Here is a 13,027-nt window from a genome sequence, read left to right as displayed (position 1 = left end):
GGGTTTTAGAAGGTCAGGACCCTGAAGAATCAGGACTTCAAAAAGGGAAGAATTACATAGGGATTGAAAGTAAACCATTTACATGGGATTAAGGAAAAGCTCCCGTTTATTATACATTCAGCAGTACTACAGCTCCATTCAGCATATTGTTAGCAACGTAGTCTGCCTTTTGGCAGATTTTATTAAGGTGTAATTAAGCTATAGGAACAGCTTTATTTTGTTTGCTTTGGTCAGTACAGGATAACTTTCTAGCTCTTGTAACTTAGACTGGAAGGTTGCCTTTGAGGGTGGAAGTAAGCGAACCGTTCTTGTGTGTTCGTATATTTCCAATTGTCTCCCAGGTCACCAGTGTCCGGTTCACCTGCAGTACTGATATAACCCAGTTCCGACAGCTCTATCTGGATGACGTCCGGAGGGCCTTTTTCCTTGTATCCTTTGTTTGGGCTTTGGCTTTAAGGCGCTGCCACCTCCCATTTAGTGGGGTCAGAAGGTGTTTTCCCCTTTTCACTTAATAGTGGTATCACCTGGGAGGGGTTAGCCCCATCAACCGTAATTTTCTTCATATGGTTCGTGTTTTTAAAAAATGGTGCAACTGTAGAAAAGCACACAGAATGATACTAAAAACAAATGTATATGTGTGTATTCCCTCCATCCAAGATATCAACAAGTAATATTTTGTCACATATGTCACACATTTAAAAAAAGAAAACTAAAACATTACAGCTAAAGCTTAAGTTTTTATTTTTGTTTTTTTTTAATTCCCAACTCCACTCTAATTTCCCTCGTCCGGAAGAATCCACTATTATGAGTTTGGTTTGTATCTTTTTATGTGTGTATTTTGTACTATACTCATGTTATGTAATATCTTCCTCCCAAAGTTTTCGGATCACATCCGAGGCAACATTGTGTGAAAGTTATTAGTGGTAGAAGTCTAAAGGACAATATGGGGGAATAAAATCTCACTTTGGGAAGGCTGGCTGATCAGCTTCAATAAATTCGCAGGGAGGTGTTTCCTTTGAACTTACCGTGGTGTTCTCCCTCTCTCTGCCTCTTGCTTCTGCCCTCCGTTTTGCTCTGTCTTTGCAGGCTCCTTCCACTCACCCTATATGAATGAACACTCCTTCCCCTGAACGCTTCGTCTCCCTAAAGTATAATTTTATCTTGTCTTTTCTGTTTACTCCCAAGCTTCTTGGAAGAAAAATCCATAGTTGCTGCTACCATTTCCTCCCCATTTATGTACTATAGCCTTAAGCCTAGAACGCTTAGAGCGGTGCCTGGCACGTAGTAGCTGTGTGAAGATCTGTCGGATGTCCCTGCTAAGACTGTATCCTCACTGGGTCTGCAGGGGCTCCCTGACCGCACAGTCTGGTCTTGAGTTTTACTTGACCACTCTGTAACATTCAACTCTGTTCACTTCTCTTTTTCTTTTTCCTTGACTTTCAGGACACGATCCAGGTTTTCTTCGTAGCTTTTACATCAGCTCTCTTCTCCTGCACTAAAACTTACTCTTCCTTTGTCTGATTTTGAGTGATGTTCTTCTCCAAGCTCTGCGCTTAACTTTCTCCTCTTCCTGTGCCTGGATAATGTCACCCTCTACTATAGCTTTGACTGACGCCTCCACGCAGACAACTCTGAGGTTTACTTCTCTGGCCTTGACCTCTCCTGACCTCATGAGCCATATGTCCAGTATTCTGCGGGGCATCATCAAATATATGTCTGAAACTAACAACGGCCCACCCTTCTCCAAAGTCTCTCTCTGGCGGGCCTCATCTCACTGAATGGCATCACCATACTCCCAACCACCCGGGCCATCAAACTTGTTGTCATATTTAACTATTCCTTGTCCAGTTCTGAAGTCCCACTGTCTGTCCTCATTCTCCATTTCCACTCCCAGTGCACCAGCTCGGACCTTCCTTGCCCCTAACATGAGCTACTAAAATAACTTCCCAATTGTATTTCCTGCCTATATTTATTTGTCTCCCTGATTTGAATATCTCACTGTCACTGGTGTTTCTTATTTGTATCGCTCACCTAAAATGTTTGTGGGCTTGTCATTGTCTCCACAGTAAAGTTGAAGGCTTTTTATTAATATGCCACTAATCTATTAGTTAATTAGTATGCCACTAATCTTACTTTCTCTTTCACTGTATCCTTCAATAAACTCTAAGCTTCTGTCATACCTGTTAATATTTCTTGACTATGTCTTTTATTTCCCCACCGTTTACCTTAAAACGCTTCTCATGTACTTCTATATATTGTCATAATCTTAGTTACCATGTGAGCACTTTGAGACTATTTTATTCGTATTTATATGCTTAGTGCCTAGCTCTGCTTCTGACTCATTCTAGACAATAAATATTGGTTGGTCAGTTGATTGGCTGAGTGAATAGATCCATGAATACATTTGAATCTCAAGTCACCAACTCGAATGCCACTTTTTCACTGAAAGTTGTCATAATTCATACATCCTCTTCAGTGTTTCTTTACCACTTTTGTGTATGTGTCTGTAATAATATAGTAGCTAACATTTATGGAGTCCTTTCAGTGGACCAGGCAGTATGTAAGTACTTTTCTAGCAGTTAGTTCTTAGATACCAATAGGATTAATACTTTTTATTACTGCATTAAAACAGATGTTACGTTTAAGAAGTGTCAAAAAGATGTCTAGCATTTTCTCATGTCTCATTCTCTGTTGAGTTATTATAGAACATGGTATCTTATTTCCTTCTGAGCCTTCCAAAGAACCTGGCACGTTTCACATGTGGTGGGCACACGGTGAGAGTATATGAACTAAAACAGGATTTCACCTAAAGATGCCTGTCACATGCACTGGGTCCATGTTCTCCTTTTGAAAAAACCATCAGTGGCCAACTACAGATACAACACTCCAACTTGCTTCTGTTAGAGAATTGGAAAATGCCCTCCCAAAGGTGCTAGTGACAAGTGAGGATAACCTCACATGCCTCGTGTTTTTAGCACATTGCCTCTTCAGCCTGGTTCCTTCAAAATTCATTTGCGAGGACATGTAATGGAACATTCACTTATGACAATTTATGACCAAGTGTACAGGTTAAAAATCAAGTTACCTTCCTGGTAGAATAAGCATGTCTTTTCTAAATGAAGGAGAAATTTGTATGAATTCCGACTTGTTTTGGCCATTTCCTTAACTCTGTTTAGGTTTTCTTCTTAGTGACAGCATTTTTTGGAACTGGGAACATAGCTTCTGTTAACAGGTAATTAAAAAGAAATTTTTTTTGATGTTTATTTATTTTTGAAAGAGAGACAGAGTGTGAGCGGGGGAGGGGCAGAGAGAGAGGGAGAGACAGAATCCGAAGCAGGCTCCTGGCCCTGAGCTATCAGCACAGAGCCCAATGCGGGGCTCAAACGCACGCACCGTGAGATCATGACCTGAGCCGAGGTCAGACACTTAACCGCCTGAGCCACCCAGGCGCCCTGTTAACAGGTAATTTTAAATGAAAACAGCATATTTATAATAAAAAATAATACAAGTTAGATTTCTGTTCTGTACCATACTTTTTATCCCGAAGGATATATTTTGGAGATTGGTGTGCATCGGCACATGCATATCTACTTCATCTGAGTGGCTTCCTAATATTCTTGATACGATGTAAGCTTGTGTTTTAGTAGGAGTAGCTTTCAGAAAGGTAGTTGAAACATCCTTTTTAGTAGAACATTCTTTTAAAGTTACGATGTGAATTCTAAAATCTTTTTTCTTTATGTTGGTTCCTTAGCTTTGATCTTGCCTCTGTCTATTGCTTTCTGACCGTGTTTAGTCCTTTTATGATGGGAGCCCTGATGATGTGGAAGGTTAGTTTTCTTATTTTCTTATTATATTAAGATACTGATTAAGATTATCAATTCATTGTGACATTAAGATAGATTATGTAACACATTACATGACCTTAAGATTATGAAGTCATTCTGACAGAGTGAGATCGCATAGAAAGAAGATACCTTCCCAGACAATGCTGTATGGGAGGTAGGGCCCTTTAGCTTTTACTCCAAAATATAGCTAACCTTTTTGCCTTATGCTTAAGCCCATTTAACTTCCACAAAGTACAGATTCTGTGTAAATCCTGGGAAGTCCCAGCACAGATGATTAAAGCCTGTGGGGAAGTACAGTGCAGATCAAAGCTGCAGTGCTCCCAAAGATTCTCTATGTTCCCCACAAGACTGCCAACATGTTATAATCTGTTCTCATAATCCATGTATCTAGAATTGATTGATTCACTCACCAGGTACGTCACTGAGTGCTTACATTTGCAGTAATGCAGTGGGCACCAGCTGGATGACATGGCACCAAGATCATGACAGACTCCTCAGCTCTGGAGGTTCAGACTCCCGTGGAATGTAATTCGTGTTCTTTCCTTTCTTCTGCAGGGTCACTCTGCTTGTCTTATTCCCTCTACCACAGTGCCTGGCACATTTTACGTAGTTAGTATATATCTGCCTAAAATCTGATTACCTTCTGTTCAGATCACAAAAGTAACCATTGTTAAAAGTATGTGTCTCTTAATTAGATTAATATCCCCTTTTTTTTGTTATTGCATTGATACAAATGTGATCCTAAGAAATATCAAAAAGATGTTTTTCTCATGTCCCATTTTCTACTGAGCTATTGTAAACCATGTTATTTCTTTAACTTTCAATTAGTTTTTTTCAATTTTTTAAAAACATTTTTATTTATTTTTGAGAGAGAGAAAGAGACAGAGTATGAATGGAGGAGGGGCAGAGAGAGAGGGAGACACAGAATCTGAAGCAGGCTCCAGGCTCCGAGCTGTCAGCACAGAGCCCGATACGGGACTCGAACCCACCAACCGTGAGATCATGACTTGAGCGGAAGTTGGACGCTCAACTGACTGAGCCACGTAGGCACCCTCAATTACATTTTTTAATGGTAGTTGCTCTTTTCTTAGTCTATTGAAGAGTATTGGCCTTTCATTAAAAATAAGAAAAAAGTGGGGCACCTGGGTGGCTCAGTTGGTTAAGTGGCTGACTATTGATCTCAGCTCAGGTTATGATTCCAGCGTCATGGGATGGAGCCCTGCATCAGGCTCTGTGCTGACAGTGTGGAGCCTGTTTGGGATTCTCTCTTTCCCTCTCTCTGCCCCTCCCCTGCTGAAACTCTCTCTCAAAAAAAAATAATAATAATTAAAAAATAAAAAAGTAAAGAAGGGGCTTTGTCAGTTGAGCTTCTGACTCTTGAGTTCGGCCCAGGTAATGATCCCAGGGTCGTGGGATCGAGCTCCATGTCAGGCTCCATGCTGAGTATGGAACCTGCTGAAGATTCTCTCTCTCTCTCTCTCTCTCTCTCTCCCCTCCCTCACCCCTCCCCCAATCTCCTGAGTGCTCGCTCTCTCTCTCTCTCTCAAAAAAAAAAAAAAAAGAACTTCCTTTAAAAAAAAAAAAAAAACAGGGGCGCCTGGGTGGCGCAGTCGGTTAAGCGTGCGACTTCAGCCAGGTCACGATCTCCCGGTCGGGAGTTCGAGCCCCGCGTCAGGCTCTGGGCTGATGGCTCAGAGCCTGGAGCCAGTTTCCGATTCTGTGTCTCCCTCTCTCTCTGCCCCTCCCCCGTTCATGCCCTGTCTCTCTCTGTCCCAAAAATAAATAAACGTTGAAAAAAAAATTTTTTTTAAAAAAAAAAAAAAAACAAAGAAAAACAAAAGTTTAAATTAAAATACTAGATCTTTACTCTCCAGCCACATTCAGAGCTGTACTGACATAATGCACTGGATGGCTTTTTTGACTGATGTGGCCAGAAGGGAAGGTCCTCCCAAACTGTGTTTTATTTCACTTGCAACAGTCTTATCCAGTCTTGAACATCATTTCTTTTCATTAGCTTCTCTCTCCTTTCTTTTTATTATGTATCAAGTGCGCGCACATGTGTGTGTGTGTGTGTGTGTGTGTGTGTGTGTGTGTGTGTATACACATACTTAATTGGTTACTGGAAAGCAGTATCTCAATATTAACGGTGTTAGCTCTGGATTATGGATTTTCAATCAGTATAAATTGTATTATAACTTTCTCAATGTTTTAATAAATATTTTACAGTGAGTCTAAGTTGTTTAATCAGAAATAAAGCTGTATTAAGATAAATGAATAAAAAGCAATGGCAGAACAGCTAAATCATGTATATAGAGTTAAAGTATCAAGTGACCAGATGGGTTCAGGGATCTGTGAATCAAATTATCAGGCTCTCGAATTTATTTGATTTGGGGCATTCTGTGCCTCTCATACTCTCTTGGAATCATTTGAACAGGTCATTAATTACTATAATGACGTAAATCAAAAATTTATATTAGGTTTTATTTGGAATGAGTGTTGATATTTGTTATCTTTTTATACTACATATGCTATTGATGTTGATTTTTAAATCCATTTCATCACTATTCTATATATCATTGATCTCATGGTTTTCAGAGTTTGCTCTTTACTAACGTAGATAAAATTGGTTTGAGAGGTTAAATTACTGCTATAAGCAGAAAAAGCATTTATTTTTAAGTTTTTCAAATTCTTCAACTACCCATGGCATGGTCTGTTGTCCTTTTAAACAGATTTTAATCCCCTTCGTTCTTGTGATGTGTGCTTTTGAAGCAGTTCAGTTAACTACGCAGTTATCATCAAAAAGGTAAGGTGGATATTTAAGAAGCATTGGATTTGTCCATGTTGAGGCAGTGAGAGTAAACGTGATTACTAAGATGCTGTAAAATGGTTGTTTATTATAAAAATGGGGAAAAAATGTTGTACCCTTGTAGCCAGAGTTCAGCTGTCATTAGAGAAAATTAGTTGATTAGAGCCTCTAGCAGACAAATATGCTTTCTCAACAATAAAATGTTATTAGAATATTATTCAAGCTAGCAAAGAGCTTCCCAAGAAAACAGTAAAACATAAATGTTAAATTATAGTTAATGACTTGTTTATCATAGATATAACTGTGCTTACAAAACACAAGGGATATCATTCTCTTCTTTTGGGTTATTTCTTAAATATGTATGAGACAAATGTGTAACATTATTTCATTTTACATGGCTTTAAATGAACTGTTCTGCATGTCAATAATTTGCATAGTTTCTTAGTCTTGTTTTCTACACATTTGACAAGTGGAATGGGAATTATTCCTTCTAAGTTTTGAGAAATTTCTGAGCAGTCAGTCTTACGCAATCAAGACTCTGGAAGAGAAGCTGTCAACTCAACTATTTGCTTTTTTTAACCAATAAAATTGCCTCATCAGCATGGGACTGATCAGGCTCTTTGAAAGACACTTGAGATAAATATGAAGCTTCTTAGCAGTTATTCTTGAATCAAACTGGCATATTCAATGCTGAAAGAAATAACTAATATTAGCATAAATTTGCATACTCTTTTTGATGAGTTTAAGCTAGAACTGAGTTTAGCATATTCTTATGCATCTGCTGTAATAGTAATAATTTTACAAGATTTTCTTCCACCGTTTAAAAATAGTAGCAATTTCTTTCCGGTTTAATTTAGTATTTTTACAGCATATTTACGTGAATTTAACATTGAAAACATACCTTGTCAATATCACATAAAAATAGTTAGATGCAATTAAAAAAACCTGGCAAATGGCATGCACTTCTTGCATCTCTGTGAGCGGATACATGTTTGTTGGCAGGGATTTTAATGTGGAACAAGGAAGAGCTGGTGTCGTGTGGAATGAGCAGTGGAGGGTGTGTACGTGTGTAGTAACTGTCCTGAGACTGGCACGACAAAAGACTAAATGTCAAGGTAGAGAACAGAGGCCAAGGAGACAAAGTCAAGACTTCAGAAATGTCTTCTCTGTTGAATTCTAAAGCTTTACAAGTCACTTGCATTTCCCCCTCAATGTCACAGTGACCCCTCAGATTTAATATGCTCCAGGCTGAGCCCGGCAATTCCTTTTCTGCCCGGTGAGAACCAGCTCCTCACCTTGTCTTCTTTATCTGATTCATCACACAAGCCCAAGTCCATCGCTCCCTGCCTGCCACTTGCTAAAGTAGCCACTTGATAAATATCACTGATAGCATCTCTCCTTTTTATCCTCATTTTCAATCTCAGTGTTTATGTGGCTAAGCATCTTCTTACAACACAATTTTTGAAAGCCTAGGGGTTAAGGTGGAGGCAGAATTTATACTAATGACTGGCTTGTTAGATCCATAATGCCAGGGACGGGTTCAGTATAACAAACCCGTGAGATGATTCTAACTGCTTTTCTTTTAACTCATTGCTTAAGTTAGTATTAAACAAAGGTGAAGTAGAAAAGCTGTGTTCATATTATTTTATTTTTCATGACTTTAAAATTAATTTATCGGGGCACCTAGGTGGCTCAGTCGGTTGGGCCTCCGACTTCGACTCAGGTCATGATCTCGGTGTTCATCAGTTCGAGCCCCGCGTCGGCTCTGTGCTGACAGCTCGGAGCCTGGAGCCTGCTTCGCATTCTGTCTCTCTCTCTCTCTCTCTCTCTCTCTCTCTCTGCCCCTCCCCCCTCTCAAAAATAAAACATAAAAAATTAAAAAAAATTTAACTTATCTATTTTCTCAGCCTTAATAACTGGCTTCATCTCAGAAGACTTGTGTATTTTGGGTAGAGGTCATTAAAAGGAAGTATCCAGGCATGAAGATTACTTAATGGTTGATCCATTAAGGATGCTTTTGAAAACAACAAAAAAAGATGTTTTTGGTTTTAAACAATGAAAATCTAAGCAATAGTAGCTGAAATAGGGAATTATGTGTCTCACATAACATGGGGTGCAGAGGTTGGCAGTCCAGAGCTGGTGTGATATCATCAGCAACCCTGCCTTTTTGCTTTTCCATTCTTAGAGTTTGGCCTTTCTCCTCATACCTCCATGCATCATATCTACCATCCAGGTAGGAAGAAGGACCATTAGGGGAAAAGGCAAAGAGATGTGTCAGCTGGTTCTCCCCTCCCATCAGGGAAGCATTGTCTTTCCCAAATGACCCATCCAACGTATTTCAGAGTATGTCTGAATGAGCAGAACTCTAAGGGGCACATGTTCCTTCTAACCTGGAAGGTGGTTAGAGAGAAAGAAGTTGTGGCTTAGAGTGAGTGTTGGAAACAGACAACCCAAAGTGTCTTTCACAGCTGATAAGGATATTTTCAGCCCAGTCTATTTCACAGCATGAGGTGACGTGGAATTTGAAGACCTTCCTCACCTTCATCATGCATCAAAGCATAAGAGAGTACTGGACAGCAGCGGAGAATGAGAAGAGTTTTAGAATTACAGAAGGATTCAACAACCAACCAAATAATGAGACCTAAAAGGGATAATTTTCAGTTCTATATTTGAGTACATACTCAACTATACAAGAGAGCCATGGCTAAACAGTAGTGATTGAAAAAGAATGTGTGTGTGGGGGGGGGGGGGGGTGGCCAAATTGTGATCCAGCAGCCAAAAAGCTAGTTTCTCATGCCCTGCACTAATTGAAATGAATGTAAGATGTTTTGAAACTATCACTTTGAATATTCTGTTTTGTTCTGTTAGATGTTTTGATCTTCAGGATGTATGCTCCCATATTTAGGAATCCAAATTTGAATCAGAATTACACCAATATCGAATCACTTTTATTGGAAGAGCACTTTCCAGGGGAAATTCTATTAAGCCAGCTTAATTTTTTAATTAATTTTATATGAGGTAATTTTAAGTTACTTCCAAATGTTTTCATTTTGATTTTTAATTTGTTGAAATTATTTTATTGAGGTCAATTTTTAAAATTTTGGTTCCTTTATCTAATTTTTATCTATCGTAAAGTTTATGAATTTTTAGCTCATGCTGGTGTGATTTTTTTTTTTTTTTTTTTTGTAATGGTTATTATCTCCAGCAGGTCTAATGTACCTAGGTCAGATTATAGACCTGGTTTTTGTCAAGAAGGTTTGCTTCCTCCATCATTGCTTTGTCAGTTACAGATTTTACCCTGAGTGGTTTTAGCTTTCTACAGTGTTATCTGGTGTTGTTTCCACCGCATCTGATTTTTTCTGGGTCAAATTTTGTAGTGTTCTCTGGACCCAAAAGGAAGAAGTTAAGTCAGTCTTGTATCTAAAAGAGATGTCACAATGTGTAGTAGTAGCCATTTTCAATTTTATTTTATGCCGATTGCTTCTACCATTCATTTAGCACGTGATGTTTTCAATTTCCGTTACGTTCCAGCCACTGTTCTAGCTGCTGGTAATACACTGGTGAATAGGGCTTACCATCTACTCAGTGAGACAAATAATAAATAAAACGTTTGCCATAAAATGTCAGGTTGTGTTAAATGTCAGGAAGAAAAATAGATTGGAGAGACATTTAAGCAGAGACAGGAATAAACACAGAATGAACCATGAAACCGTATGAAGAAAGAGCACTTTCAGGTAGAGAGGGTGTGGAGCACGCAGAGGGCCTGAGGTGAGACCGTGTATTGGAAGGACAGCACCAGGGCCAGGCGTAAGTGGAGGGTGCTAGCAGGAGAACTGGAGGAAGTAAAGCTGGAGAGGCAGGCAGGGACCAGATCACATGAGGCCATTTAGGCCAAAGTTTGGACTTCCAAAATTTTCCTAGTTGTGGCAAGAAGCCACCGGAAGGGCTCAAAGGCTCCTTTGTCTGTTGTGTGGATAATAACTTGAGGACAAGAGTCACAGCAGGGAGATCAGTTAAGAGACCATTAGAGATGAGCGATCATAGTGTGTCGGTGGAGGTGGTAAGAGGGAACATTCATTATCATTTGTATAAAAACCCAGTAGCATGTATTTATTTCCTGAATCAGGGGGTGTTCATGGGACAGACTCATAGGATCTAGGTGCTGAGTAGTGGGAAAACATCTTAGAGATAAAACACCCAAACTCATCTGCTTATCATGGAAATGTTACGTCCAGGACAGGAAAATAATAATCCCATCCTCCTGTCACAGTGATTTGATCACCATAGGTATTGAACACTCTGTTACTTTTATGCCTCCTTCTCTGAACACTACATGAATAAAGCAAGGTAAACAAAGGACACACTCACGGGAAAATGGTAAGCATGCTCAAGTTTTCTGAGAGGAGATAGTGCCTTGGGGAGACATTGTGCATCATGGCTGGGGAGCAGAGGCCCTGAGGTCAGACGTGCTGTGTTGAAAGTCGGCCCTCTCACTAGCTGTGTGACTTGGGCAACTTCTCTGTTCCTCAGTCTCCACAGAATAGTTCAAAATTTGCCCTGGAAAAGCTTTTTCCTTGTTGTTAATTAAGTCTTAGACCAAACATCATACTGTCCGATGTACTTTTCTTAGTCAGCTGCCCTCCCCTCAAATTCCTAGGTAAGTTAGGTAACTCATACGGTGATGAACTGTTTCTTATTTTTCTGTCTCACACCCTGTTGTGGGCTCAGTTGTACACCACCACCACCCCCAGCCCACCAGATACATACGTTGAATGGGACTATATTTGAAGAAGGACCTTTAAAGAAATAATTAAGGTAAAATGAGGTCATCTGAGTGGGCCCTAATCCAATACAACCGGCGTCCTTATGAGAAGAAGAGATCAGGACACAGACACAAACAGAGGAGAGACTATGTGAACACAGAGGGAGAACATGGCCATCCCCAGGCCAAGGAAAGAGGCCTCAGAAGGAGGGCAACCATGTTGACACCTTGATCTCAAACTTAGCCTCCAGAACTAGAAGAGAACACATCGCTGGTGTTGAAGCCGCCCGTCTGTGGTACTTTGTTATGACAGCTTCAGCAAACTAATGCACACCCTATGAACTCTGTAAGGGCAGAGGTCATATCTTTCACCGTGTCCTTAATTGTATCTAAAGTTTTGTTACAAGGAGTAAGAAAGAAAGCAGTAGTAGTAGGCAGGCAGGCACTGTATTAGATACTTGACATGTATTACTTGACTTAATTTTCCCAACAGTACTATGAAGTAGCAGTTACCCTGCCCATTCTATAGATAGGGAAACCGAGGCTAAGAAGATAGTAACTCTTCTTACCATCAGGTGTGTTTTACTTTAAAAGGGTTGCAGAACATCATCTGTGTCCCACAGTAAAACATGGTTTTAGAAAAACATTTAAAAATATCAAACAAAACTTCAAAAAACATATTTAAAGTCTGTTGCATTTTTTTTTTACATTTTTTTCACTTTAGAGAGAGAGAGTGCAAGTGGGGGAGAGGGGCAGAGGAAGAGAACGAGAATCATAAGCAGGCTCCATACTCTGAGTGGGAGCCTAACGCGGGGCACGATCCTTCAACCTCGGGATCATGACCTGAGCTAAAATCAAGAGTCGACCGTTCAACTGACTGAGCCACCCAGGCGCCCCAAGTCTGTTGCATTTAAATTGCCTTTATTTTTTAATTCTTGTTCCCGAAGAACTACAGCCATAGGGTAGAATTTTTGTTTCACAGATTTTGATTCAAAGAAGGAAAGCAGTTTGAAATAATTGGGGCTGTGTAAATTGGGGCTGTGTAAATTGGGGTAGATTCTGTAACTGGAACCATTAAAGCCCATGCTTTCATCGAGATTGTTACTTTGAGAATTGATACTTTAGACAGAACGTTGTACTGAATGACCTTTGCGCTCTCCACAAACTCTTAGTTTAACACCCTTCTTACATGTCTGTTACATCAGACTTGCTTTGAATGGTAACAACACTTCACTTAGCATAAGTCTGACTTGTGCTATATATCTATGTATGTGAACTATTGAGTTACATTTCTATATTTCAGACCTATAGTTAGAAAAACAATTATGTCTTAAAAAGAAGTCAAGGATTATTTTAGACTAGGAGCACTGATTTTAGACTAGTTGAAATGGAATTGTGTAATGAAATTCAATAATTGATCACATGAGTTTGCCTGGGAGGAAAGACTTTTTTAGAACATTAAATTCATAAATGAGATGAGAGAAATCTGCAGCTTTCTTGCACCTCTGTAGTGTATATAGAAATTTAAAATTCTATGAACACTTTCCATTGTTGTTTTCTATTTGGACTTATGAGAAAAGCACCAGTTGATTTTAGGATTTGCATTTTCTCCCT

The 13,027-nt window shown here is 39.5% G+C and overlaps 1 protein-coding gene across 1 annotated transcript in view; it reads left to right on the top strand.

The window, feature by feature from the left end:
• PIGN (phosphatidylinositol glycan anchor biosynthesis class N) overlaps positions 1-13,027 on the top strand; it is a 105,037-nt gene that overhangs the window by 79,208 nt on the left and 12,802 nt on the right. Inside the window, 4 exon segments of the mRNA XM_043559018.1 lie at positions 342-428; positions 3,177-3,232; positions 3,752-3,827; positions 6,575-6,648. Coding sequence (XP_043414953.1) covers positions 342-428; positions 3,177-3,232; positions 3,752-3,827; positions 6,575-6,648 — 293 coding nt within the window.

The sequence above is a fragment of the Prionailurus bengalensis genome, chromosome D3 (assembly GCF_016509475.1).
Source record: "Prionailurus bengalensis isolate Pbe53 chromosome D3, Fcat_Pben_1.1_paternal_pri, whole genome shotgun sequence".
NCBI classification, from domain to species: domain Eukaryota; kingdom Metazoa; phylum Chordata; class Mammalia; order Carnivora; family Felidae; genus Prionailurus; species Prionailurus bengalensis.
The sequence above is the reverse complement of the archived record's forward strand: the minus strand, read 5'-3'. Positions and strand labels throughout refer to the sequence as shown.